Source organism: Simochromis diagramma, unplaced genomic scaffold (assembly GCF_900408965.1).
Source record: "Simochromis diagramma unplaced genomic scaffold, fSimDia1.1 OVJJ01000680.1, whole genome shotgun sequence".
NCBI lineage: Eukaryota > Metazoa > Chordata > Actinopteri > Cichliformes > Cichlidae > Simochromis > Simochromis diagramma.
In genome coordinates this window covers 541,694-569,359 of record NW_024387470.1, presented here as the reverse complement: position 1 = coordinate 569,359, position 27,666 = coordinate 541,694, and the positions used below count along the sequence as shown (strand labels likewise).

General features: G+C 39.3%; 3 protein-coding genes across 3 annotated transcripts; 1 reads left to right on the top strand and 2 right to left on the bottom strand.

Moving 5' to 3' along the window:
- Positions 1-503: 503 nt before the first annotated feature.
- hpxb (hemopexin b) lies at positions 504-3,996 on the top strand. The gene is made up of 10 exons (XM_040014996.1): positions 504-638; positions 1,156-1,181; positions 1,356-1,448; positions 1,529-1,686; positions 1,787-1,940; positions 2,101-2,313; positions 2,398-2,490; positions 3,127-3,257; positions 3,341-3,488; positions 3,560-3,996. Exons 1-10 carry the CDS (start codon positions 574-576, stop codon positions 3,784-3,786), a joined length of 1,308 nt encoding a protein of 435 aa, XP_039870930.1. The 5' UTR covers positions 504-573; the 3' UTR covers positions 3,787-3,996.
- A 7,143-nt stretch (positions 3,997-11,139) lies between these two features.
- Positions 11,140-17,135, bottom strand: LOC120723525 (gap junction alpha-3 protein-like). Its single transcript, XM_040015008.1, has 3 exons — positions 17,067-17,135; positions 16,265-16,815; positions 11,140-13,172 (listed from the first exon to the last, which is right to left on the bottom strand). The coding sequence occupies exons 1-3, from the start codon at positions 17,133-17,135 to the stop codon at positions 12,359-12,361; spliced, it is 1,434 nt and encodes a 477-aa protein (XP_039870942.1). The 3' UTR covers positions 11,140-12,358.
- A 4,083-nt stretch (positions 17,136-21,218) lies between these two features.
- LOC120723526 (gap junction beta-2 protein-like) lies at positions 21,219-27,026 on the bottom strand. Its single transcript, XM_040015009.1, has 7 exons — positions 26,974-27,026; positions 26,789-26,837; positions 25,964-26,135; positions 23,874-24,026; positions 23,487-23,635; positions 23,204-23,410; positions 21,219-23,058 (listed from the first exon to the last, which is right to left on the bottom strand). The coding sequence occupies exons 3-7, from the start codon at positions 26,132-26,134 to the stop codon at positions 22,971-22,973; spliced, it is 768 nt and encodes a 255-aa protein (XP_039870943.1). The 5' UTR covers position 26,135; positions 26,789-26,837; positions 26,974-27,026; the 3' UTR covers positions 21,219-22,970.
- Between the last annotated feature and the right edge of the window lie 640 nt (positions 27,027-27,666).

Genomic DNA, 27,666 nt, shown 5'->3' with positions numbered 1-27,666 from the left:
AATCTAATTTCCAGCTATTTTGTTGTTTCTGGAGATTTTTTTTAACCCTACACTTTCAAGGGTGGTTCAATAGCTTTTGGGTGTTTCTATAACTGACAAACTGTCCAAAATTGCAGTATTTCCAGAAATCTCTTACAAACACTGTAACACAAATGGAGTCTTTTTTGACCAACGTGCAGTTATCAAATGTAGTTAGAAGTGGTAACCAGACAGATCAATAATTACACTTTAATCTGCTCCATAATGAAAGTAAATCTTCTCCTCCTTTACTCTCATCTCAAGGCAGATATAGAAATATATTTTGGTCTGCACACATTCTCATGCAGAAAGAATAAAAATTAGCAAAGTTGAGTGAAAAGTGATAAATAATTATGTTACAGCCATATTTTGCAACAACAAAACTTTCATCACTCTGGCTATACAAACACACACACAGGAACACAGGATTTCCCAACCTGTCCACCCACACATGCACAGCACAGAATAAAAGTGCAGCTTCAGCTCCTGTGAAGCTACAGCTACAGCACCAGTCCAGAGTGAGACTCCAGATCTGAGGACTTCAGCAAGAGAAACATGGAGCTGATCACCAGAATTCTGCTTCTGGGTCTGGCACTTTCCCTCACTAATGCAGCACCTGCGTGAGTGTTAATGAGCTCCATTTATATTTTGAAGTTTTAGTCAAAATAGACAATTCGTGTTGGCAGGATTTTTCCTACTATCCTGGTTTTAAAGGCAACATGATGTGCCATGTCTTTTAAAATAATTTGCGAACACTTGCAGTACGAATTCTCTGTGTGTTGATTCTTTGTTGAGGTTAAAAAGGCAAAATGTGAAACAACTCATAAATTCTCTCAACTCTGTAAATTCAGGAATAATGGAACATATTAAAATTGATAACCTTTCTCAAAACATCAGTCTGTAACTATTTAGACTGAATAATAGAATAATTTCTGGATTTTTTTTCTTCTTATCAGTTGGCGATTTAGTGAAAAAGTCAGCTTCATCCATTTGGAACCCTGTTTGTTAGATTACAAAGGTCACCAGATGGATCAATTGAACAAATTTAAGACTGCTTAGTCATCATATTATCGCGCTGTTTTGTCAGTGACTCACTTTTTTTCATCTAGTATAATAACTTTTTGAAATTATCTACAGGCATCAAGACGAGCCAGCACCAGAAGGTAGGATTTTATGTACATAAACTGTACGTTGTTTGTCAGTTACATAACAGCTAGATCTCAATCACAGCAGCATTCTATACTGAGCAATACTCGTATGTGTCTAATGACATGCATTTTGAATATTAAAGTTGCATTAACCGTTAAAAGTATGTTACTTTTATCTTGGGAATAAAGATGGAGATGCTGCTCTACCAGACCGGTGTGAAGGAATTGAGTTTGACGCTATCACTCTTGATGAGAGTGGAAAAAACCCCTTCTTCTTCAAAGGTATTGGACATGTTCTTTTTCTTAAAATGTTGGACTAAATCATCCTCTAAAATATTGTGTCTGTGGTGTTTTCTCCTCAGAGGGCCACCTGTGGAATGGTTTCTATGGTCCAGCTAAACCCTCAACGATGTTCTTCAAGGAGCTAGATGAACACCACCACCTCGGCCATGTCGATGCTGCTTTTCGGATGCACAACCCAGAGAAACAAGATGCCCACGATCACATCTTCCTCTTCCTGGTACGATCCTCATATGCTTTCAGCTATCATATGGGTCAAGACATCTTTTACTGATCTCAGATATTGTGTACTACTGTGTACTATTGTGTACTATTTCCAGGATGACCACGTGTTCAGCTATTACAACCACACTCTGGAGACCGGATATCCAAAAACTATCCAGGAGGATTTTCCTGGAGTCCCCACACATCTAGATGCTGCTGTGGAGTGTCCTCAAGGAGAGTGCATTACCGACTCTGTTCTGTTCTTCCAAGGTATGTTGGCATTTACTGCTGCAAAACTATTCAGTAAGTCGAAATGAATTCTTTGACAGCATTTTGTTGAGTACTGTGATATAATGAGGCTACAATAAATAAAAAAGAACATTGTGATGACTTGTGATCTCCTTCTCAAAGTGGTCATTTCCCTCCATAGGGCAAGATGTGTATGTTTATGATATAGTCACAAAGACAGTGAAGACCAAGACGTGGCCCCACCTGCCTCTCTGCACCTCTGCTTTCCGCTGGGCAGAACACTACTACTGTTTCCATGGACACAACTTCACCAGGTTCAACCCAGTATCAGGAGAAGTTAGCGGCACGTACCCAAAGGATGCCCGCAATTACTTCATGAAGTGCGAAAACTTTGGTGGGTTCATTAAGAAGAGAATCTTAGAGATTCATTTTGGAGGTTTTTTTGTCAGATACATACAATCTTGTGTGTTTCCCGCAGGTCACGGAGGTGATCACAAGGCTCCTAAATGCAGCGAAGTCAAACTAGATGCCATTACTACAGATGACAGAGGCAGAATTTATTTATTTACAGGTAATGTGACATATGTTTCAAATTCTCAGTCAGCTCTCACTTAGTGTGATCTCCCATAACTGAATAAATAGATTATAATTTAATTATTTCTAGATGTGCTTTTAGCTGAGGGAACTTCAGACAGTCCTTGTATTTTGAGTTAATTTAGGATAAAATTTAAAGCAAAAAAAAAGATATTTCAGTTATTTTATTGCCATCAAACATCAAACTGTAAGAGTTTAAATACCAAATAAAATAACATTAACAGTCAACTAAATAATGATGTTACCAAGCTAAACTAAGAAGGTGCGTATTAATAACACACTTAAAATAGCATTTAGCTATTTGGCTAAGTAACATATAGCCTTATGTAACTGCTAAAGTAGGATTCTTTTGCAGTTTAGTTGTTGCACAGATCAAACAAACAAATTGTCACTTTTCTTTTTTGTAACTTTACAACTTGCCAGGTGTATTTTTGAACTTTAGTGAGAGTCAGGCTAACCCGGAAAGTTTACAAGGAAACAGCTGAGCTAATAGCATGTTGATCCACACTTTATATGTAGCATACAGATTTAGGAGTGCTTCATCCAAATGTGATCCTGTAAAAAAATGTCTTTAAGTTTTCTGCCATGATAAAGAACAAGTTCAATTTCTCAGGGCTTAACTACATGCGTGTGGACAACAGGCGTAACGGCCTTCACGCCTTTCCAATAACCAGGGGATGGAAAGAAGTGACAAACGGGGTGGATGCCGTTTTCTCCTACACCAACAAAATGTACCTGATTAAGGTAGACACCATATAACCCCCCCACCCCCATTTCTGTGTTGAAGTTAAAACTAAAATCCACTTATTCTAACAAAACACTTACAGGATGATCAGGTTTACATCTATAAAACTGATGCCCACTACGTCCTGATTGAAGGCTACCCTAAATCCCTCAGGGAGGAATTAGGCATTGAAGGAACTGTGGATGCCGCTTTCCTCTGTCCCAATGAACACACAGTTCATATACTCCAAGGTAAGTTACTGAGTGCTTATGTCTTAGTTTTTGTGGAGAAAATTGGTATTTACATTTGCTTTCTCCAAAAGGACACATGATTCGTGACGTTGACCTCACTGCCACGCCCAGGGTCATCAACCGAGAAATACCTTTGCCCTTGCCTGACATTGATGCTGGTCTCTGTGGTCCAGATGGCATTAAAGTGTTCAAGGGTTCACAGTATTACCTCTATGAAAGTCCCATGATATTGGCTACAAGCAAGATCGCTGCTGTTCCTCAAAACATCACGTCAGGAATGATAGGATGTGAGGATTAATCAGAAAAAGAAAAATGATAATTTACTGGCAAGTCAGTTTTTGGACGTGAAGACTCCAGCGAAAGCTAAAGTAATAGGGAACAGCTTTATTAGGTGACCAACGCGCTTGTGGCCTTAATCAGGGTCATTCAAGTTGTTTTTTGGAAAAATGATCATGTCTTGCAATGAAGTTTGACTTGCTTGGTGAATAAAGCATTTTTCATGGTGAAATCTTTATTATTAAAGCATCTATATTTTGAATCTGCAAGCTTGGAACTGAAATCAACCAAGTTCAGTTAAAATGAAGTAATGTCAGAGTTTGGCCACAAGAGGACCTGCTGTACAAAGGCATGCATATTCCCATGCATGGCTCTGTCCCAGTGATTTGCTTCTTTAATGAACAAAGTGTGACTTCTTCTTGTTGTTGCACTGATATTACAGGTCCTCTTGCTGACCAAAAGTTTTTTCTTTTCCCATAGCTTTCCGAAATGATACTGGTACTTTAAAACTTATATATATTTCTTTTCTGTCAGCTTTATACAATCAATACGGAATATTCAGGTATCTGAAAAATCCTTTTCAGGACTATTATTTGACTAAAAGGCATCAGGTCAAACAAACAGCTCATGCAGATTGTTTTCAGTCATTGCTTCTGTGCCCAAATGAGACACATCCTCTGATGTCACATCCAAGGGGGCACTTGAGTGCTCTAAATGCCTCTTTTGTAAGTGCATCTGCCTTCCAAGGGGCTCTTCGGTCGGCCCAGATAACATTTCGGTTAGCTTAAGTGCTCCTTTAGTGTGAAAACTAGGAATTAAAAAACGAACTTTTGGCTTAACCCCTCCCTCTTAAATAGCCTATTGATTGCACAAATGCACAAGGGCAGCACAGTAATGCACGTGATGGAGCTTTTATCCATTGTGTTGTTTTTAAAATAATTTTCCTCAGACAATCTCTTTTTCACCTTAACTTTTGAATATGTCATATGACAAATAAAACTTTTACTAGATCATACCTTTTATTAGCTTCTTGAACGTGTTGTAGGTTTTACAATTATTTTTGAAATTAAAAAATGAAAAGAAAGTTAATTTTTAATATGTTAACATCAAAGTCAGGTATTGCATTTCTATCATCCTTTTATTATCAATATGTATATGTAGATATATATAACAGAGTTATAAATCCAGTTCTCTCTTTTTATTGCAAAATATTTAAATTACTGTCTGTAGCCATACTGGACCATGCAGACACGTACGCACCAGCCTGCAAGAGTCCAGAGGTCGGAATAGCATTAGCAGGCATTCAAGGCCTTTTCTCTCCCCGGAGAGGTTTTTGTTCAGCCAAAATCCCTGGGACTTTCAGCCAGCATAAAAGAAGTGCTGGCCTCAGCACAGTTTAATGGGTGAGGCCACTGGGACACACACACACACACACACACACGCACACACACACACACACACACACACACACACACTAGAACATGCGTAAGTGCATATTCGCGCATGCGATCCAGTGTACTTGTTACTGTGATTAAATAATAAACATTTGTTTATGAATTTATTGATTGTCAATGCTTCTGTTAGCTTCTTTTAGACCAGTTTTTGTTCCGCTTTCTAGCACTGCACATTTGCATTTAACTGAAGGAGCTTCCTGAGCTGAAGCAGGAGTTTTTGTTTTTCTAATATTTATTTATTCATGGTGTCATGGTGAGTTATGACTTTCAAAAGACAAATGCAAATAAACATATATATTTTCCATTTCCTGTATTTAGAGGGATTGCAGGTCGAGTGAACTATTTTGCCACTTGGCAGAGAGCACAGTTCATACCTGATACATATTTTTACACTTCGACTGAGTTACTTGATTTGTGATAATAGATGTAATTAAAAGAAAATGACTCAATTCGATTTAGACTAGGAATACACTATCTTGGCTATACTTGTGTCAGTGGGTCTATCCTTTCCATTAAGTTGTATGTTGTTTGTTTCACCACATGTCAGGAGCTATGCCTTGTTTGATAGAGGGAGAGCTAGCATAGCATGGAACGCTAATAACAAAAGCTCAGTACGTTGTAACTATTTGATATCTGCTATATCAACAGCTCTTCTTTGTAGTTTACAGTAGCTTTGACTCCAAATGAAGCTCCTCAGCCTCAGCAATAGATATCATACAATATCATACATATACAAACTAATAGACTGCTTTTTTTCTATCTCACATTTTGCCTACAGACTGCTAGAACATAATTAGGTTTACACATTTTTGGATAACAACACAACTTTTGTAATTTTGCATCTGTACACCACCACAGTTGATTTTACAGTGATGTGGAAAAGTATTTGCCCCCTTCCTGGTTTCTTAGGATTTTGCATAATTGTCACACTGTCATGTTTTGGGTCATAACATACATTTTATTATTAGTCAAAGAAAACCCGAGTAAATCCAAAATGCAGTTTTTAAATGATGATTTAATTTATTGTAACTGCCCCCATGAATTAACTACATTTTTTTAAAGCTGACTTCAGTTCCACTAGCCACACCCAGAACTCATCACTATTACACCTGTTGAATTAAGAAATCACTTAAATCTGTCAAAATGAAGGCATCTTCTGTGGCCTGAAATACCACAGAAGTAGGGATGGGAATCGAGAACTGGTTCCCAGTATTCCAATTCCTTAGAATGTTAGTCTGCTTGTCTATCAATCCCAATTATTGGCTCTACTTACACGTATGGTTTGATCTATCAAACCAAGTCATCTATCAAACTTGATGGACACCAACACGTTCTCACTCCCAAAGCGTAACATTTTACGCTAGGTGACAAATAATCAACATATTATCTGGGCACCAAACATGTCCCTACATTACGAAACATGAGAACCGTTTGGAATGAATCTACACATGTACGTTCGTTTAGATTAAATCGCTTTGGAAAACACTATCTAACGTCATTAGAGTGCTGGTTAAGGTTAGAGATGAGGTTATGGTTAGGTTTAAGGTTAGGGTTAGAGCTGGAATACATGGCTGGAACGTGTATTTCATCCATAACCCGGCTTGTAGCATAAGAACGCGGACGGTCACCTTTCTTGACAAATCGTCATTATATTACTCCTCGGGAGTGAGAACAGGCTGTGGAAGCAGTGTTATAGTTATGTTATAGCATGGACATCACTAGTACTTTTGATGATGTGTTCTAAAGCTTACATGGCACACTGTCTGTTCAGATTCAAACAAAGTCTGCAAAACTGATGGGAAGGAAAAGTGCAAATATGAAGAGCATGTTTTTCAGTTAAAAAAGACCCAGCTGGATGCAAAAAAGGCTCACAAACAGTGATGGCAGATGCAGTAAAAGGTCTGAAAGAGCATCTCAAGGTATCAAGCACAACATACGGTGATCAGTCCAAAGGTTCCAGCGAATCATTGACTGCACAAGATTTTAATAAAAAAAAAAGTAAAAACAAAACAAAACAAAATACTCCTTGCACTTAAAATGATCGTTGTTTGTCCAATTGAAAATGGGGGACTATGTAGAATCACTGAGGGTTAGATTCAATGTATCACCAAAAATTTAATTAAAGAATCTTTAAGTGTTCCCTTGGAGCTTGGAAATAACTAGAAGTGGCTGTGCATAGTGTACATCTGCACAAGTAAAGAAGAAACAGATAAAAACCCCACATTGGCTGAGAGGCAGAATAAAAGACTGATGCAACAAAACCATGAATATGCTAATTAGCACTCTCAGTTCAATTCAATTTTATTCATATAGCACCAATTCACAGCAGTCACCTCACGGCTTTGTAAAGTAAAGACCCTAAAATATTAGAAAAAAATCCCAACAATCATACAACCCCAATGGCCAAGCACTTTTTACCAGGAAGAAACCTCTAGCAGAACCAGGTTAGGCTAAGTTTTAACTACTTTCCATTGAAATCAATTGGCAACATTGCTCCGGACCCCAAAATATTCCAAAACAAGCAACAAATATAGGTATGGTACAAAATATTTATTGAGTAACAGTTCTGTAAACATCTGAGGTAAATCAACATTTACATCAACATGTTCTTCAACAAAAGGTTCAGACAAAAGGCCCTTCTCTTCAAAGACAATCATTTTACAGTGGGAGTAGTCGCAGGGGTTATTCTGTGTGTGCTCCTGCTTGTGTAGATGATAAGTCCATCATACAATCTTCATCATTTCCCATCAGAAAGTCTTTGATTCAAGGTACATCCACTGGTAAAAGCTAGAGCCAACATCTCTTCAACCATTTTCAGGACAGAAAAATATCACTTTAGTTTCATTTCTCGTCCATTCCAAGTCTAATTGTGTTTGTTATTTCCACAAATAAACTAAATATGTTAATATATCCCTCTTTATACGAAAACCTTCTGATTTTTGCTTCTCTCTAAATATTTCAATGTCTTCATAACTGTCTAACTGTGCAAAACTTTACCTACATGTCAAAGATACTAAGAACAACTTGGTACAATAAAGTTAAAAAAAATAATAATTTTAGCAATAAAAAAAGATAATACCTTATTTCAAAAAGTCATCTTTTTAAAAGAAACTCTAACATAATGTATTTTCTGTATTATCTCTTTGGTGGATATTTCTTTGGTTTAGTTAAATCAACACATCACAACCTGCAACTTCCTCTCTAAGAATAGATTAAGTGGTTCAGCATCTACAGTGTGCTGAATTTATTGTCACCCAAACTTGATCAGAGACATAAACTCTATCCACAAACAGCATTTATGGGGGGGCTTATTTTATGCATTACAAAATGATTTGTTCTTAACTACAAAGTATGTAGAACAAGTTCCTTTCACCGTATATTGATTCTAATTTATCACCTTGTTTCTTATGTTCATTTATGCGCTTTAGGAGTTGAACTCATGACAAGATGGAAATCTTTAACTCCGAACTTTGAAAAATTCCAAACATGAACCTGAGGGTGACCCCATCAATGGTATGCCATCTAGTTTTACAGAAAATACATTCTTAATCACAAACTTAATGACTGCAATAACATCATAGTCAAATAAAACAGAGGTAACACTCTACGAACAGATTCAATGTCACTTGAGGCATGTCCCATCTCCAGCGAATAGCAAATATTTGGCAAGTACTGTGGCATTCTCCTTCACTGTTTTGATATTGATATTGGTATTAGGCCATTAAAAAATACCTTAAGGATGTCAACACTTTTACAGATTGATGAAACCTGAAATGTGACATAGTTAATGTCTGAAAAGGGCTCTGGTTTGTACCATGAACGTGGTAGATGCTTGCAAGGGATATTGTATTTTGGGGAAACAACCACATTTGCTATGTTTTTTAAAATTTATACTAGACAAACGATCCAGCAGATCCAATTGAAGCGCTATTTATCTGTGAATCTGTAAATCCAAAAGATAGGTGGTTGTGCTAATCAATATGCCTGGGAGCAAGGGTAGCTATATATAATATATAAGCTAGCAGTCTAGTCTAGTAGAAGCATTAGCATCTTTGGAACAATAGGTCAGACCCTATTGTTCCAAATTCCTGAGGCAAAGCCCCTAAGGGTCTCTGAGCAACGGAAAAGGGAAGGGGAGCATTAGTGAGTGTCAACTCCACAGTCCAGGATGAAACATAGAGCATTCACGAATACATCAGGAGGATGGACCCCAGAAATAAGCAGCTGCAAGAATGCCTCTGGCAGCTGAAGACAGAGGGCGATGGACGACCAAGCATAGGATGTACCATCGACAGATAGAGGAACTAGATGGCATCAAGATTTCCTACTAGTGGCTAGAAAAGGCCGGCCTAAGGGACAGCACAGAGGCACTGATCATGGCAGCACAAGAACAGGCCCTAAGCACCAGATCCACAGAGGAAGTAGCCTACCACCGCCAACAGGTCCCAAGTTGCAGCTTGTTCAAAGGTGCCCAGGAGACTATCCACCACATATTAGCAGGATGTAAGATGCAAGCTGGGGCCATTTACACTGAGAGGCACAACCAAGTTGCTTGGATGGCGTACAGGAGCATCTGTGCTGCATATGGACTAGAAGTCCCCAAGTCCTGATGGGAGAACAGCGCCAAAGGTGACTGAGAAAAACAGGTCGAAGGTCATGTGGGACTTTGAGTTCCAGACAAGCAGATGTTGGCCAACCAACCAGGCATAGCAGTGGTTGAAAAGGAGCAGAAGACTGCAATCGTGATAAATATGGCAATTCCAGCAGATAGAAACATCAGGAAGAAAGCGCTTATGAAAACAGAGAAGTACTGAAGGAACAACTGCAATAGGAAGGGAATGGAAGGAGCTTTAACCCTAAAACTGGAAGAGTGGCTCCAGCAGATTCCAGGCACAACATCAGCAACATTCAGTTTATTCTGGAAATTTAGAATTTAGCTTTATTAAGAATATTAAGTTGACTTTATCCACTACACCATGTCTACGCCATCCAAAAAGTGTAAAATATGAACCTTTTCAAATTGAAATGAATGCACATTATCGAACAATCACTAGATCTATGTTTATGCATTTGGTTTCAGCATATGAGCATTACTTAAAGCACTTTGATATTTGACAGCTGAGCTGTGAAGTATGTGAGGAAAAAAGTGTTTAAATACAAATGTTAATCACTGACTGTTCTTTGGTAGGCTGCATTTTTTTTTCAAGCGTGTCATTTATAAGCAACTCAAATCTGTTCATAGAGGAACACAAAGTTGCAAAAACACAAAACACAGTTTGCTCCAAACCACTCTCTCTTGCTGTCTTGATGCAAGGCTGACTTTTTTCCCCCCAATGGATAAAATTGGGTAAATTAAAGCTTTAGGGAAGTTACTAATAAGCAGCATAACAACCTAGAATGCATAAACCATTATCCGTGTGTTTTCTTGTGTTTTTAATCTGGCAGGAATTAATAGAAAAACAGGACATAAATGAACATTCCTATGTGGGATGTGTTAAGTACTAACAGCAAAGTAAAAATGAACACTTCTTAGATCATATTGCTTTCTTTTCTCTCAAAAAAATCTAAGAGCTACAGCATAATCTACAGCTCATCTAGAAAATTAACTTAAGAGTCCTCCTAAACAAAACAGCTCCAGGGAACTCAACACTTCCGTGCCACACTGCAAACACAACCAGCAGAAAGAAGGCAGTTTTTATACTCAGTTCAAGCTGCAAAACTTAAACCTGTTCAGTAAGGAACTTTGAAATACTGTCTTATTAGTCGACTCAACTTTTATGCTAAGGGGTTTTGCATAGTGACAAACTTTGGCTCAAAGTCAGTAAAATGTTAAAGCATTTATGGTTTTTGGTTTCTTATGTAAAACTGCAGTTTGATCAGAGACAAACTTTTTAAAAACATAGGTAGTTCTGTATAAAGTCTTGTCGTGCATATCAATGCTGTTAATTATTATGTATTTACATATTTATATATAGTTTACCCTGATATAACCGCAGAGATATTATTTTGTAAACACGAAACATTATAAATATACCTAAATGCAGACACACACAGCCTGTAAAGCCTTAGAACTACATCTCTGGGTGGGCCTGCTTTATGGTCACCTGCTATTTCCTAATGCTGGTGAATCCCTCTATTTATTAAAACTACAGGCTGTGTAGAGAGCGTACACAGAGATGGACGAGTTCTACACACTTACGACACTTCAGCTCCACCATCACATCACAAGAAAAATTAAAGCTCAAGAAACAAAAGTGCAAACCTTTCCTCTGATGTCTCACAGGAAAGAAATAAAAGAAAGATGAAAATAAAAAAAAACTGCACAAAAACTTATTAGTAGGTCCAGTCATCATCATCATCACAATAACCTTTCCTTATATGTATTTTTGCTGGCTGTGTGGATATTTTAAGTGTGCAGTTACATTAAATATCATCTAGATTTCTTATCCTGTATTATTCTTTTGTCAAAGAGGAGTGAGAGAATGGCCAGAGAAGCAAAATTAAGTAGCAGCAAAATTGACTTCTGCATTTCTATCTTTGTGTCAGTAAACTACTAAAACAATGGATTTGATATGATTAGCTTAAATTGGCTGGGGGTTGTTTTAGTGATACTTTTTCAGTGGGCAATATCATGGCTACAAGAAAATTCCTGAAAACTCTAAGCTGGAATGACAACCATGGCCTGACAGGATTTTTGGTCTTGAAAAAATCTACATACAAAAGATATAGTTTCTTGGTCTATTTAATTTAGCCTCTAAACCTAATAATAAAAAAATAAAATAAAAATAATCTGGATGTTTTTATATGTTTGTAAATGAAAAAAATGGACCCCCATGTGCACAGCCATTACTCTAAACAATTTGAACCTCCTTTGAACTGAAAACTTACACGTTAAGAAACTAATGTGGACATACCCTGATGTTGTCAATATCTATGTAGGGCATCATTTCAGATTCGCAATGCTGACTATAAACTAAGCAGCCAACTCCAGTAGGCATCAGGCTCATGCTGAAGTGCATGCTTAGGTGTGGTTTTATGCTGCAGTGCATATTAAAAGAAAAAAAAGCATGTGTAGGCTCTCTCTGTGTATAGAGCATGCATGCATAGTTGGGTAAAAGTGTGAGTGAGTGTGTGTTTTAGCTACACGGCCAGGTCATCGGGGCGAGCTCGTCCACCGCCACTCTTGCTGGCCCGACTTGGCTTGCGGTTGTCTGTCCCCGCAGCAGCAGGAGGCTGATGCATCTCCGCCCTGGTTACCACAGTGAAGTCATTGTGCAGGACCTTAGGTGCTGTGATGACAGCAGTTTCCTCTTTCATTGCCGTCTCCTTTGGCATGAGAGAAGAAAGAGGGGTGTTGCGCGGAAGTGTGGGAAATGCAGATTGCTGCTCCTCTGGTGTTGGGGTCTTTTCCACTTCAGGAGAGGAGGAGGCTGAGGCTGAATTTTTTCCATTCAGATCGTGGACTTCCAGCACCATGTTGTTCCAGTTCTGCTCCATCACCACCAGCTGTCCTTGACTTCCAACACCCACTTTCTCACTGCTGCTATAAAAAGAAGCAGCATCCAACAAGAAGTCGTCTGTGTGGAACGCCGTGTTGTCCATCTTCATCCCAGCAGGCACAGGGGTGGTCGCAGCGTTTAAGGAGGTCACAGCAGGGGAAGACTCTGGTGGGCTGTAGGCCCCTCCCTCAGCTGCCCCGTCTCCCATCACACTCACGCTGCCAAATGTTGGCAGGCAGTCGAGCACCAAAGGAGAGGTCTGCTCAGGGATTGTCTCTGCGTCTGTGGGCTCATCTTCAGCCAGAATCAGTGACTCGCTGTCAGGTGCAAACTCATTGGTGACCCCTCGCTTTACTTTCTTCCAGCCTAGGTGATAGATCTCCAGCAGGTTGAGGACCAAAGAGACACAGGCAACGACCAGCATAAAGATGATGAAGATTGTCTTTTCAGTGGGCCTATGGCAACAGAGGAACAAAAAGAGGTTGTGATTAACAAATCACACCAGTGTATAATAGGAAATGTAACATTAAAAGAAGAAGAAGGAAGAAAATCCAATGTTATTGTTGGATTTCTCGTTGTTAAAGCGATAAAGGCTGCAGTGGGAACACTTGGTGATAATCAATTTTAAATAACCCACAAGGGCAAAAATGTTAGTATTTGAACAATATCTTCATAGACTAAAGTAACTAGCTCCTTACTAGTCAATATACTATTTATTCATACTATGTCCTTTTACTTTAGACTCCCTCTGTAAACACAAAATCCTCTTGTGTTAACTGAAATGAACCTTATTATACTCGCTGTACGCTGTACTTCCAACTGGGTCTCTCTCCTAGAGTAGCTTTGCATGATTGTCAGTTCAAAATAATTCAAAATAATCCTTGAGCCTTTTTGCAGGCCCTAGATTCATCCACATATTGAAATAAGGCTTCTCTTTAAGTCCTTTGCCTTGATTCATACTGACTGCCACTTACAAACAAAAGATTTGATTTGACCATGCTAAGGTTATCACTATTATTGACATCATACAACATACTAATGTGATACAAACTGTCTGATAATGAGTGTTAAGAGCATTTTGTTTATTTATAAATAAACTGACTTCTGACACTGAAAAGCTTCTTAAAAACAGACCTAATCAGACACTTAAACCACCCTCATTTAGCTCATTATTTCTACCTCTTCCAGGAAAGGAAAGATGATTCGTAATTTGTTTTGTTTTTTTGCCCCTGTGGTATTTAAATACTATTGGGTATCAAAATTCTAGTAATGTGGCAACTAGGGATGGGTACCGGTATCCGGTGCCATGATGGCACCGGTTCTGACATAAACGGTAGTAACCAGACCGAAAAGCAGCGCACATTTCGGTGCTTTATTTCGGTGCTTTTTTTTCCTGAGCTGTGATACGCTTTAGATTCTAGCCAATCATTTTACGTTTCCGAGGATAGTAGGCGGGGCCAGGTACGTACGTTCTTTTAGAGCAGAGCTACAGATTAAAAATGACCAAGGCAAAGCGGTCAAAAGTCTGGCTGTACTTCACAGCAAAATATGCAAACTCAGCAGCCTGCAACAAGTGCTTTAAGCTGATACTGTGATACTGTCAAAGGAGGTAACACCTCAAATCCGATGAAACACCTGGCGACGCATAGCGTTTTTTTTAAAAGCCCAGAAATGCGCCGTATTTGATAGCTTGCTGTGAGACCTCACACCGAGCACCCTGCGGGTGGGTTACCTGTTATCGGACCCGGAGTTAGCAACATCCCCAAAAACACGAAGAGGAGAGTCCTGGCCCCTAGCCCTGCCAGTGTAGCAGAAATGATGACGGATGATGATGGCAGCAGCCGCCGTTCTTCTCTGCGTGAGTAGCTTAATGTTGTCCGTGTGTAATTTAAGTTGAGTAGGCTAACCACGTTATTAAATTAATGCATGTAAGGTGAACTAGCAAACATCATCATAGCTACATGCGGATGTCTTCTTGTTTGATGGCAGATACTCCCTTCACCCTGGCCAAAAAGGCTAAAATGACCAAAGAAAAAGAGGGAAACGGCTAAACATGAGAGGTTTTTGGACAAAGTTTGTGTTTTTTCCATTGTTTAAGCACTGCTTCCAGCCAAGAGTGATACCATAAATCCCCTATAGCTGCAGAAAAGGCTAACATTGTTATCTTTTTACAAAAAAACAGCTGAACATGAGAGGTTTTAGGACCAATTTTGTGTTCTCCATTCTTTAAGCACCGGTTTAAGCACCGGTTTAAGCACCGTTTAAGCACCGGCACCGTTTCAAAAGTACCGGTTTGGCACCGGTATCGGATAAAACCTAAACAATACCCATCCCTAGTGGCAACCCTGTTGGAGACAGGAATATTAATTGTTGTTTTCTTTCAACTCTTTGAAGCAGTCTATTAGCCACAACACTACAACACTACACTACAACTGTAATGCCAGCCAGAATTGCTCTTTTTCATTTAGAAACAAAAGGTCCCACATCGCAGACAGGTCTGGCCCGGTTCTGGCCCGGATCTGGCATCAAGCTAGCACTTCTGACTGACTGGTGTCATGGCAGGATGTATGTCTACCAGATGTGGGCCAGGTCTGGCAATGATGGCACTATTTATGTTCCTATTTTCCTATTTTAGTTAGAAGACCCAAATGCCATGTTGCAATACTATACTGCTATTGTAGCCAGCGTTTCAAATGCAGGTTTGACAGGTTTGTGAGTGTACACTTTATCCAAAACCTAGTGAGGGTTTACTCATGTTTATCACTACTGATTGGAGGGTTATTGGTTCGATCCCTGGCTCCTCTAGTCTGCATGTCAAGAGTGTGAATGTGTCTGAATGTAGTTAGGAAGCACCCAGTTTAGAGAGAGTGTGTGATTGGGTGAATGTGGAGCACTTTGAGTAATCCGGGAGAGTAGTAAAGCATTATCTAAGAATTAGTCCATTCACTGTCTGAACAGAGTTTCGTCATGTTACTTTTGCACTATTATGTTCTGGCACATGTTGTTATTACATGGCTTGATTAAGGTACACATTAGGCTGACATCTGGGGCCAGAGCTGAAACTGTTCTGGGCCAGCACAGGGCCAGCAGTGTGTCTACAACTGGCCCATGGCTGCACACAACTTACACATGGCCCACATACCACAAAGAATGACGGCCCTTTGGTATCCCAGATCTGGTTTGCCAGAGGTAATCCACACATGGGCCAGCACAGGACCACCAGTGTGTCTGCAACTGGCCTTGTGCTGGCCCATGTGTGGGCCACCTCTTGCAAACCAGATCTGGGCCACCAAAGGGCCGTCATTCTTTGCGGTATGTGGGCCATGTCTAAGCACATTGTGTGGGCCAGATCTGGGCCAAACCAATTTTGCTATGTGGGGTGTTGTTTAGACTATTAGTGTTGTACAAGAACATAGAGAGTGATAGACTTAGTAAATATAACTAAGTGACAGGATGTATGTGTAGAGTATAATGAAGAATTATTAAACAGACACAAAGAAAAAAACCTTTGATTGTGATGCAAAACAATAAAACTGAACTTTCTTACCTGGAGATGAAGCAGTCCACAGTATTGGGGCAGGGCCAGCGGCCACATTTATAGAGAGGCCTCAGCTGGAATCCATACAGGAAGTACTGCCCCAGAATGAAGCCCACTTCAAACAGAGTCTTGAATATTATGTTGAAGATGTAGGTCCTCAATAATGCCCCGCGTATCCTGATTTTTCCATGTTCGTCACGAATTGGGGGTTTCTCCTTTTTCCCTCCACCATCACCAACTCCATTGTGATAGAGAGGGTCATGGTCATCCTGGTGTCGTCCGGCCTTTCTGAGCTCCTCTTCCCTCTCCCTCCTCTTCTCCTCCATGCGAACAATGTGTAGTACATGGCCCAGGTAGATGAGGGTTGGTGTGGAGACAAAGATGATCTGCAGCACCCAGAAACGGATGTGGGAGATGGGAAATGCCTCGTCATAGCAAACGTTTTCACAACCGGGCTGCTGTGTGTTACAGGTAAAGTCTGATTGCTCGTCACCCCAAACTTCTTCAGCTGCTGCACCCAGCACCAAAATTCGAAAGATGAAGAGGACTGTGAGCCAAACCTGGGTCGGACAAACATGACAGTTAGAAACACAGTAGTTAGTACTTCCTGGATAATGCAGAGGGTAACTAAAGCTTGTGGTTTCTCCACAGTGTCAGTATGGTCTAACCTTTACCAAACTGAAAACCAGAAAATGTCATCAACAATGTTGGCGTATCAAAAGTTCTATGAAAAGGAAATACAGTGAAAATCATCAAAAGGTAAGCTTAATATGTTTAACAGATCATGTTTTTGTTATCAATAGTCGGTCACCTTTCCAATCACAGTGGAGTGTTCTTGAGCATTCTCCAGCAGTCGCCCTAGAAAACTCCAGTCACCCATGCTTCTCTCAGTTTTCTAGCCTGCAGAGAGACATGAGAGTCTATGGTGAACAACAAAAAGTCAATTAAAGAACAATACCACAGAAAGTCAGTATTTAGGGTTTTATCTGAACTTTTATGGCTGATACTGTTTTACCTTGTGTCTCTATGTCTGATTGTAGGTGTCTGTGTGTGTCTGTGTCTCTCATCACAGCAAATCATGTCAGTATGTATCAAAATTTCTGAGGAATGTATACAGCATCTTGTTGAATTCACAAAGAATTAAGCCAGTTCTGAAAATCAGTACTAGCAAGTGTCCTAATCAAGTGTTCGGTGAGTGTATTTTCCAGGACGTTTATGAGGAATCATTCGATCTCTGTCAGTCTGTTTCCCTTTTTTCTTATGCCAAACATTCGCTTCCTCTTCCTGTAATCAGTTTGACACTTCTTTTCCATGAAACATAAAAAACTAGCATTGTTCCATTTTTAGTCTGTGTCAAACACAGACTAGAGAGTCCTAATGAGATCTAACGGCCAGTTCATCTATAAACTCTTTAGCCTAGAAATTTTTGAAAGTATTCATCTAAGCCACAGTTATTCATATATTTAGTTCAATACAATTAAATTTTATTTATATCTCAACAGTAATTGTCTCAAGGGGCTTTATATTATAAGGTAAAGACCTTACAATATAAAGGCTATCATCATCAAAAACAAAATTCTTTGATATTCTGAAATATTGCTTCATATAAACAAGTGCTGTTAATACTTACCAACAAAATAACTGCATGAACATCTCAAGCAGTATCTTGCCTTACAATACCTAGAAATATCTTCTTTTACCATTTAAACCTTGGTGTTTCACTGTGAAATTTTACAAAAACTTGGCTGCTGCCCAAAAAGCTCTTTTCAACTGAGCACAGAAAGCATAACTACTTTCAAACTTCAATGCTAAAATCAAGAAGAGAAAAGACTTCAAAATAAAATTTCAAATAAGTTGGATTGTTTTGGGGGAAAAAAAGACAAATTAAGCTGACTTACTAAAATATTGTTGTGTTGTCAGTGATAAATCCATCGACCAGAAATCAGAACAAAAACTATATCTGGAAGGAAGACACAAAATGCTTTGTGTTAGCTTTTTGGGCTCATCATCATACAGACATCACACAAAAAAGGATACAGAGCTTTTTGATGCTGATGCCAATATGAATCTTTTTTTTAACCAGAAACATTTTAGTGCACAGTAGGTACAAATGATGCCATATACTTATAGTATGGCATCGGAAAGGGTCTTGTTACTCCTCACCTGATGCTAGGATTAGTACCAGTGCTAAGAACTGTCCAAATTTTTTAAACAGTTCAGATATTTTAAATTATCAATCACACAGGTCTATAGAGTGATAACTTCAAAATTAATTCTGCAGCATGATGAAAACCCCAGAAACATAGCATAAGACATAAAGAACTAGCTAAATTGAGTCCGGCAGCGAATGGTATGACCTTTCAGAGCATTCTCATTCCCAACATGTAGCATAACTACGATTTGTCACGTCCCATGGCATCTCAAAGGTAACCTTCCGCATCCCTATGATACGCTCCGGATTGTGGATGGAATCCAAAAGAATGATGCTCGCGGAGGTAACACACATTCCAGCTGTGTATTCCAGCCCTAACCGTAACCTTAACCCTAACCTTAACCATATCAGATAGTGTTTTCCAAAGCGATGCATGATCAGAACGTAAAATAAATTTACATGTGTAGATTCATTCCAAACGGTTCTCGTGCCTCCGAAAGCTTAACATACCGACAACTTATCTCATAGTGTCGGTATGTTACGTTTTGGGATGAGAATGTGTTGGATCTTCATAGAGTCCAGGTTTTAGCTTCATAGATTCCATGTGGAATTACATGAAAAAGGAGAAAGAGGTTCCACAGAGGACCCGGAACAGTCAAGTACTCTGAACAAAGTGTACTACTAAGAATTGGTAGCTGCAGTTTAAAAGCGTTCATTTATCACTACTTTGATTTAATTTCACTCTTTTTTCTTCATCTGACATTTTGGTGCAATCCAATGCTCACAGTAGCACTGCATGTGTCTGATTGTTTGATAGTTATTCCATGGTATACATTTGCTTTTGGATGTGCCAAATTTGTGTGTACTTGCATTGGTATGTGTGTGTGATGCGAGACTGGCTGGTTAGTGGACAATGGCTGGCCATCTGTGAGAAGTGAAGTGAGTGAATAACAGGTTGTCGCTGTTGAATGCCGGACTCATCACATCCCAGGAATGCTGATGGGGGCAAATGTTTGCCTGGGATTCACTGATATGAACGCACACAAACATATACACGCATTCTAAAGTTTCAGCAGTGTTCTGTACTCCTGCATACTGTGTAACTTACTTCCAAAATAAAATGTAAATCCAGGAATTTGTGTCTGATGAGAGGTAAGTCAACTGAGTAAAAGAAAAAGAGAAAGAGAGAGAACGGAAGCTCCATAGACAGAAAGGAAATATCGTGGTCTTGATTTAACTGTGTTCTTAAAAAACTGCTTAGAAACACAAATAAATAAATAACAAAGACTTTTCAGATGTCTTACACGTGAAACATATTCTCAAATGACAAATGGCTACTAATTCACCAGTCTAACGGTGGTATGTGTACATGTACATGATGTGTTGACGTGATGAAATACCATCGGCCATGGCAGACAATAGGGAAGCTGCCAGATGGATATTGTTCTGGCTGCTGTGTGCTTTTGATGGATCAGAGGTCTTTGTGCTAAAACAGCCCAAACAGTTAACTCCTGGCCCGCCATTTGCACAACGAAATCCGAAAATATGCACAGTCACAATAAAAGACAATTCTGTTCATTACTCAGTTAATCAACTACCCTAGTGTATATCCAGAAACTTGAGAAGACCGTGCTCAGTGTTTAAGCAATTAGTTTCACATGGTGTGGAATAGTACTGAAGATGATTAAATGCAGTTTGCTTTTAAGAGAAGATATTTTTGATACATATATTAAAAATGTAAATGTATGTCTAAAAGTGCCATTCCAAAAATGTGGAAAGAGTTTGTAACTGTACACACAAGTGAATAAATGGGCCCAAAGTTGCCTAAGATACTAAAAGTACAAAACATGTTTGTTTTTTTAAAGTGTGCAAAGATTTATAGAATGGCACACAGCATCTAAAGAGAGTATGGAAATAATCAATTCAGCAGCTGGTTGGCTGGTTAGGAGCAGCAACTTATTTCCTCCATTTACTACAGCAAGTCACACAGTACAATTCCAACAAGCAGAAAAACTACAGGAAGGTTCTTCCTTTCGTGGTAACATTAGACAGTGTGTCTCCTATACAAAAGATAAACAACTAGCAATGGTTGCATTTAAATAGCCATCAAAACTAAAATGTAAGCTTCCCTACAGTTGACCTCAAATTTATTTAAAAACAAAAAACAGTCCTACCGCCTGTTTTCCATTAGTTTCTTGTCCATGACTCTTTAAAAAAAAACTTTTTTTTAACTAAAGTATCAAAATCTAGCCTAAGACCCCACAAAATGCATTCTTTTTTCCCAAAGATTATTTAAGCCTGGACGATATTGGTTTGGATTTGTGGCTTCCTGTCTGCCGTCTTTCCCACATGGATGTGAACGCATCATGAGAGGTGCTGATAATCCAGCAGGTGGAAAGATGATAATCCCTCTTCCCTCCCACTTCAGCCTCCAGCATCACTCTACGGTGACCCTGCTTACCGCGTTTCTTCTCTTCTTTTTTCTTTTAGTCCCACGGAGGTTCTCGGGGCAACCAAGAGAAGATTGGGCAGATTGATAGAAGGGAGAAGGGAGGGAGAGAGACACAGAGAGAGCAATACACAGAATAACAGAGAGAGAAAGTTAACAACAAAAAAGGAGGGAAAAAGAAAAGAAGAATACGCGAGGCTAGTCTAGTCTAAAAAAAAGGGCGCGTGTGGAACCTGTCCCGCGAAGGCGAAGCACAGCGGCTGCGTCCCGCGTGGCCAAGGCCATCCGCCACTGTCAAACATTGGTGTCCCCGTGCAAGGGGCGCAGGAGGGGGGTGGTAAGGGGAAGGCGCGCGTTTGAGTGCGCGCGCGTGTATATGTGGTGTAACGCAACTATCACATTCCTGACCAGACAAAAATTTTCTTTAACAACTTCTGTTAAGGGAAAAATATATATTTGGATTGTTCCTTTTTTTTAATGCAGTATGAGGTAAAACACCCTCTGGGTATTAGCTAATAACTTACTAGCTTTTTTTACTGTCATTACAAATAAACATCAATATGGAAGATTACTGATGTCAAAAATGGAGAAATCGGAAGAAAACAGACAAAAATTGAAGTGTAAAAGTAAGCTCATCTTTCTACAAGTTCTTCATATTGCAACAGTTTTTAGCCCCCAAAAGGAATTTACATGTTAAAGTGTTACATTACATACATGACATTTAGTTACAAGTAAATTACATTCAGTTACAAAGATGATATTTTAAATGAAATTTAAAAGAATAGACACATTAAACACCATCAAGTTTTAATAATAAAAGATACAGGATAACAGAAATTAAACACAACAAAATACAAATGTAAAGACAAAATATAAACAGAAGCAGAAAACACAGAAACTAAAATCAGTTATCCCAAGCTTAGTACAGACATGAAAATCTTGCAGCAATAGTCAGCCGTGTGGCCAAGCTTAATATGGCCCAGAGCACCAGTGTACAATAAAATGAATTCTATCCACCCAATGACAGCCTTATAATTAAACACTGACATATAGCCCATTTTCACATCTTTTAAACAGAAAAGACTACCTCAGTATTCATGTGAGATTAAGTGATTCATAGTATAAATGTTGACTGCAATAAATGTGAAAAGTAGAGTGATAAATAACATCCACAGTCTTAGGAATGCAGGCAGAGACAAATAAATTATAAATGTCACTGTAGCTTTTTTAAAAACCTTTTTTCACTCCAAAATGTTGCAAAGTTTTTTCTTTTTCTGTAAAAGAAAACAAGTTTTTTGCTGTTGCTTCTTAACAACTACAAAGAATGGGGTGACACCATCTATTCACCTATGTTATCACTTAGTTTTGTGTCACCCAAAAAAAGTCCCTCTGGGTAGGTGAAGGAATTGTTGCAGACCTGTTTGCTCACCAGCAGGGGTCAGCAGAGTACAGTATCTCATTACAGAACAAAAGAATTCATGGGTTTGTCTTTTTCATTCCTTTAAAAACAAACATCATAAATATCATAAGAATAAACTACATAACCAGTCAAATGAAAAGAAGATTAAATGTTATCTGGAGAATTTTTGCATTCAATTAATTATTATGAAAAATACAACTTTTTGTAAATATTTGTACATCAGTGGCTTTTCATCAGGACCTTTCAATCAGGACAAGGCCCGGGGGTTGGGGACTGCTGCTTTACATTACTGCCTTCTTGTGGTCTGCTTGTTTTGTACTCATAGGAAATTGTAGCTGTCCCCATTTTTTTCTTTCTACAAACAATTTATAGAACATGATTCTGGACATTGAACAGAATAAAAAGCATTTAAAATGACTTCAACATTAAACACATGTAGTTAAATACACATGATGTATTTATATTTTTATTTGTTAAACAGCTTATCTACATACAACCTCATTTAACATGAAAGTATAGTTTTAAGATGCTAACATCCTCTCCACCCCTTGATTTTCTATAGAGTATCATTGAAAATGTCCAATTTGTGAGTTGTATTTACATTTATGATTCTCACACATGCATTATATCTCTAAAATGACAATGTTTTTATCAGTTTCTTCTCCACCCTCCGTCTTCTAGCTACATTTCAAAATCAGGTTGAAACAAGTGACTTCTGGTTAGTCCTGATCCGCATCTTCTCTCTGCTGCCTAATTTCCTCTCCTTCTGATCACAGAGACCCCTACAAGAAAAAATAAATAAATTATATATAATATAAAGAAGTGCATATGGAATGCACAGCTTAAAACTCAAAAACAAAAATAATGCACAAAAGAATTGCGTCAATCAGCTGATTAATCACCTGACTGTCTGATTAATACTATTACCTAGAGACAGCCTTGATGACAAGATATACAAGTTCAGCCATGTTAAGGACCATGCAGATAGATGAGGTAGTGGCCATGAAAACAGTGAAGATGGTTTTCTCAGTTGGACGTGAGATGAAGCAGTCCACCAGGTTAGGACATGGCCATTGATCACATTGCACCAGCCGTGGCATCTGGAAACCATCGTACACCACATACAGAGCATACCTGGAGACACAGATATCGTACCATCAAACCAAAACAGACATCTGAGACTGACGGAAAAAGGAAGCACTGATCTTACATGAATCCTGCTTCAAACAGCAGCCTGAACACCAGGCTGCAGGCATATGTCCACCAGAGGGCACCAGCTATTGGGAGCCTCCGCTTTTTCAGAGTCTCTAACTCCTCATCTTGGCCCTTTGCACTGAGAAACCCAGCTCTACCAGGACTCTGTCGCACAGGATGAGATCATTTGAGCACTCAAAGAGCTTTCTACTACAAGTCTCATTCACCCAAACACACACATTCATACATGCCTAAGTGCCTTTTTATCTAATATTAACTTACACACACTGATTGATGCATTGGGGGAAAATTAGGTCTCTGTCACAGCTGCCCCAAATGACATCATCATTTTGTCTGTCATCACGATGACTTTGCCGTAATCATAATAAAACAATGCACACACCTGAAGGAGCTTCCTCTTATCTCTGTGGTTACGATAGGCCACATACATGGCAACCAGGAGTGTTGGCGTGGAGACAAAGACAAGCTGAAGACACCAGAGACGGATGTGGGACACAGGAAAGAACTGATCATAGCAGACGTTTTCACAGCCAGGCTGAGGGAAAAACAAACCAACCATGATCGTCACAATTATGACAACATCAATGTATAGTTAATAGACCCTGTGCACGAGAAAATGCTAACTTCCTGGTTTGAGACCGGATGTGGGGTTGTACATTTCCAGTAGCTTTACTTTGCGGTCAATCGCTACTGCGAAGATATACTCCAAAATCATGTCCAAAACTCGAAAACGGAAAGATCGCGTTAAGTTACAAAGAGCAGAAGGTGGGAACACTCGCCACTGTTGTGTCATAAAAAATCGAATGATCAATTTTGACGTTTAAAGAGTTTAGATCGATCAGTTGTTTACATCACTCAACACAAGCAGAACTGCATTACTGCAGCAGAAGACACATCGTCCACATTCAGAAGCACATCTCTGTATAGTGACTGGTCTTATGATTTAAACAGGCAAATGTTCAGCATTCAAACTACAGGTGAAGAATAGTCAAACCAGATGTTTCCCTGTTATGTCGATATCAGCTAGTCAAGTACACACCTACACAGCATGTCAACAAACCATGAAAAAAAGCCACACAAAAAATGAACGATTGCTGGTAAGGGTTTCTATACATTAGTATTTACGAAGGGTATGTTGTGACTTACCTTCACAATTACAGTGGTCCCTCGCTAATAACCCCGTTCACCTTTCACCTCGCTGTTTCGCGGATTTTTTAGTGCAAGTTTGCATGCTTATTTTTACGTCACATTGTGTCCTGCGTCCTGATCGCTGCAGACGATCTCCTCCGTGACGTCTCTCCTGTACAGTACAGAATCGCTGCATCGATCGCTAGCAGTGTGACTCTGAAGTGCAGAACTGTATGTCGACAATGTCCACAAAATGTTTTGCACCTTCAAAAAATAAAATTGGCTACTTGATTTCACCTATCGCTGGTTATTTTTAGAACATAACACCCACTATAAACGAGGGAGAGCTGAGAAATATAACATTTGAATCCCTTTTCTCTTTTGCTCTGAGGCACGGGGGAAAAATATCGACAAGTCGATGAACATCATTTATAGATATATTGGGTAAATGCCCAAGACATCTAGAGAAATGTAAATCGCCGCTTGATTCATTCACTTGCTTAACTTGTTTTGGACCGTAAACAGGGCGCGAATAGGACACCGGAAACAAAGCTCCCCACAGGAGTTTCCGCACCGGAAGTAGCATATGCTAACGTGCAGTTAGCATATGTCTATCTCTTTGCCTGGTCCACTGAAATCAAAGCTCAGCTGCTGAGTAAAAAGTAGGTGGAAGCTGCTAATAATTAACACACTCTGTGTCATCTTATATGTCTTGTCCATACGTTTGTACCTTTGTACCTGTGGACAGTTTATTGCAGTACAAATTTATGCTAAAAGGCCAAGATCATTCTGCTTTGAGATAGTCTTTGTGTAACTAAACTCACCAGCGACTTTGTTAGTTACACTTCACAAGTACTGGGATGAACCTGTTTTTGCCTTCAGAACTGTCTTAATTCTTCGTGGCACCAATTCAACAAAGAGCTCGAAACACTCCTCTGATACTGCGGTCCATGCCATCACTCAGCTGTCATTTAAACTTGTCACAGAGTCTCCGTTTCCTGGCTGACAGGAGTGGCACCCGACACAATAAAAGCACAATAAAAATATTAAGTGGTGATAGATAGTGACTACTTTTTAGATTATTAATACTTTATGTAGTATAAAACTTTACAGTATAACTTTGAAGTCAGTTCTTAGACAGGAAACCAGTGGAGAGAAGCCATCTGTTAAAACCAGTGAGAAGAGTAGATTCTGTATTCTTCGAGAACTAGGGGTGAGAGAATGATTCTTTGAGCTGCAGAATTCAAGCTCAGACAATAAAACCCAAATCTTATTTTAACAAATAAGTGTCATTATAACTTACATCCCATGTGTGGATCGGATGTAAAAATGGACACGTCCTACCTGCAAAGTGTTACAGGTGAAGTCAGACTGCTCGTCCCCCCAGACGCTCTCCGCGGCAACAACCAGCACCATGACCCGGAAAATAAAAAGCACAGAGAGCCAGATTTTACCCAGGCTGGTGGCATGACGGTTCGCCCCGACCAACTGAGTGTACAGAGCGGGCCAAGACATCCTGGGGGAAAGGACAGTAACAAGGGAATGGGAATGCTTGCACTACAGAACAGGGATTCATCAGCATACTCGTTTGCATTTCTTGTCATTACAGGGTCGTGTTTATCTGCTACTTTTACAGCCTCTACACGTCTGACACATGGACACCGATTTCAGATTTCAGATTTACAAGGAAGTCAGTGGCAAACGATGAAAGCAGAGACCGGCACTGAACAAAAGACGAGTTTGAAAGAGGACGGGATGAAAAGGAATGAAAGTGAGAGGAGGAGGGGAGAAGGTCCACTGCCAGCATTCATGTGAACTGATGAACCTCTCTGCCCACTGTGGACTGTACTGAACCGAGCCCACTCATCTAAAAGCACACTGAAACACACTGTACAAGCACACTGTACAAGCACACTGCCGCGGTTCTCACTGAGCTTCACCGTTCACACTCGGTCACTGATTGGTTCATTCATATTTTTTAGATGATGTGTACTTGCACTGAAAGAACCTGGGATATACTTCACATGACATGCTTATTTAGAGGTTTGTTTCTAGCTGGAGATGTTTTGTCGTAAAGTAAAAACAGAAATTCTGATAAAAACCGGAAGCAACTTTTACCAAAATGAATTAAGATTAACTTTTGTTTTGTCTTTGTTGTTGTTTTCTTACCTTGTGTCTTCAGTGTCAGGATGTCTCCATGAAAGTATTCCACATGATCCTTTTCAGTATGAAAGCGCGCGCGCACACACACACACACACACACACACACACACACACACACACACACACACAGCCTGTTGTTGCATCAGTCACATTTAAAAGAAAATCTCAGTCTAAGAAACTAAAACACAAACCTGCAGCTCCTGCTTACTTTGCATGAAATCAAAGATGTGCCTCTCAGTGTGAAGTGAGACAGGATGATGTCTGATAACTTCCTGTGATGACTTTCAAAATAAAACAACACAGCGCAGATTGTGCATTTTAGGAGGAAGAGATAACAGAGAGGAGAAATACAGATAATATTTTTAGCAGAAATGTAGCAACAAGAAAAACTCTGGATTGTGACAAGAAGCACTCTGAGAGTTTTGTTATTTGCTCTGTTAAAACCCATTTTAAAAGGCTTGACATAATTTTGAAATTATTTTTATGTGGATATAACGCATTAATTTCATTACTTAGTAAAATCAGTTTTATTGTTTAGGAATCAATGTCAAATTTAAAATGTTTTTGATCACAACCTTATATTGTTTTCAACAAAAACCTTATTTAGGAACATTGTGCAAGGATATTCATATTGTTACGTATTTAACTCATCATAGCCTGTTATTGTAATTTACAGGGTGGGCCATTTATATGGATACACCGTAATAACATGGGAATGGTTGGTGATATTAAAGTCCTGTTTGTGGCACATTAGTATATGTGAGGGGGCAAACTCCTCAAGATGGGTGGTGACCATGGTGGCCATTTAGAAGTCGGCCATCTTGGATACAACTTTTGTTTTTTCAATAGGAAGAGGGCATGTGACACATCAAACTTATGGGTAA

Coding starts and splice junctions, on each gene's coding strand:
- hpxb (XM_040014996.1), top strand. CDS start 574: ATGGAGCTGATCACCAGAATTCTGCTTCTGGGTCTGGCACTTTCCCTC. Junction 2,314..2,397: donor CATGAAGTGCGAAAACTTTG/GTGGGTTCATTA, acceptor TGTTTCCCGCAG/GTCACGGAGGTGATCACAAG. Junction 3,489..3,559: donor CACAGTTCATATACTCCAAG/GTAAGTTACTGA, acceptor TTTCTCCAAAAG/GACACATGATTCGTGACGTT.
- LOC120723525 (XM_040015008.1), bottom strand. CDS start 17,135: ATGGGTGACTGGAGTTTTCTAGGGCGACTGCTGGAGAATGCTCAAGAA. Junction 16,816..17,066: donor ACTCCACTGTGATTGGAAAG/GTGACCGACTAT, acceptor TGTCCGACCCAG/GTTTGGCTCACAGTCCTCTT. Junction 13,173..16,264: donor GTGGACTGCTTCATCTCCAG/GTAAGAAAGTTC, acceptor CTGTTGCCATAG/GCCCACTGAAAAGACAATCT.
- LOC120723526 (XM_040015009.1), bottom strand. CDS start 26,134: ATGTCTTGGCCCGCTCTGTACACTCAGTTGGTCGGGGCGAACCGTCAT. Junction 24,027..25,963: donor TCACCTGTAACACTTTGCAG/GTAGGACGTGTC, acceptor TTTTTCCCTCAG/CCTGGCTGTGAAAACGTCTG. Junction 23,059..23,203: donor GTCATCAAGGCTGTCTCTAG/GTAATAGTATTA, acceptor TTTTTCTTGTAG/GGGTCTCTGTGATCAGAAGG.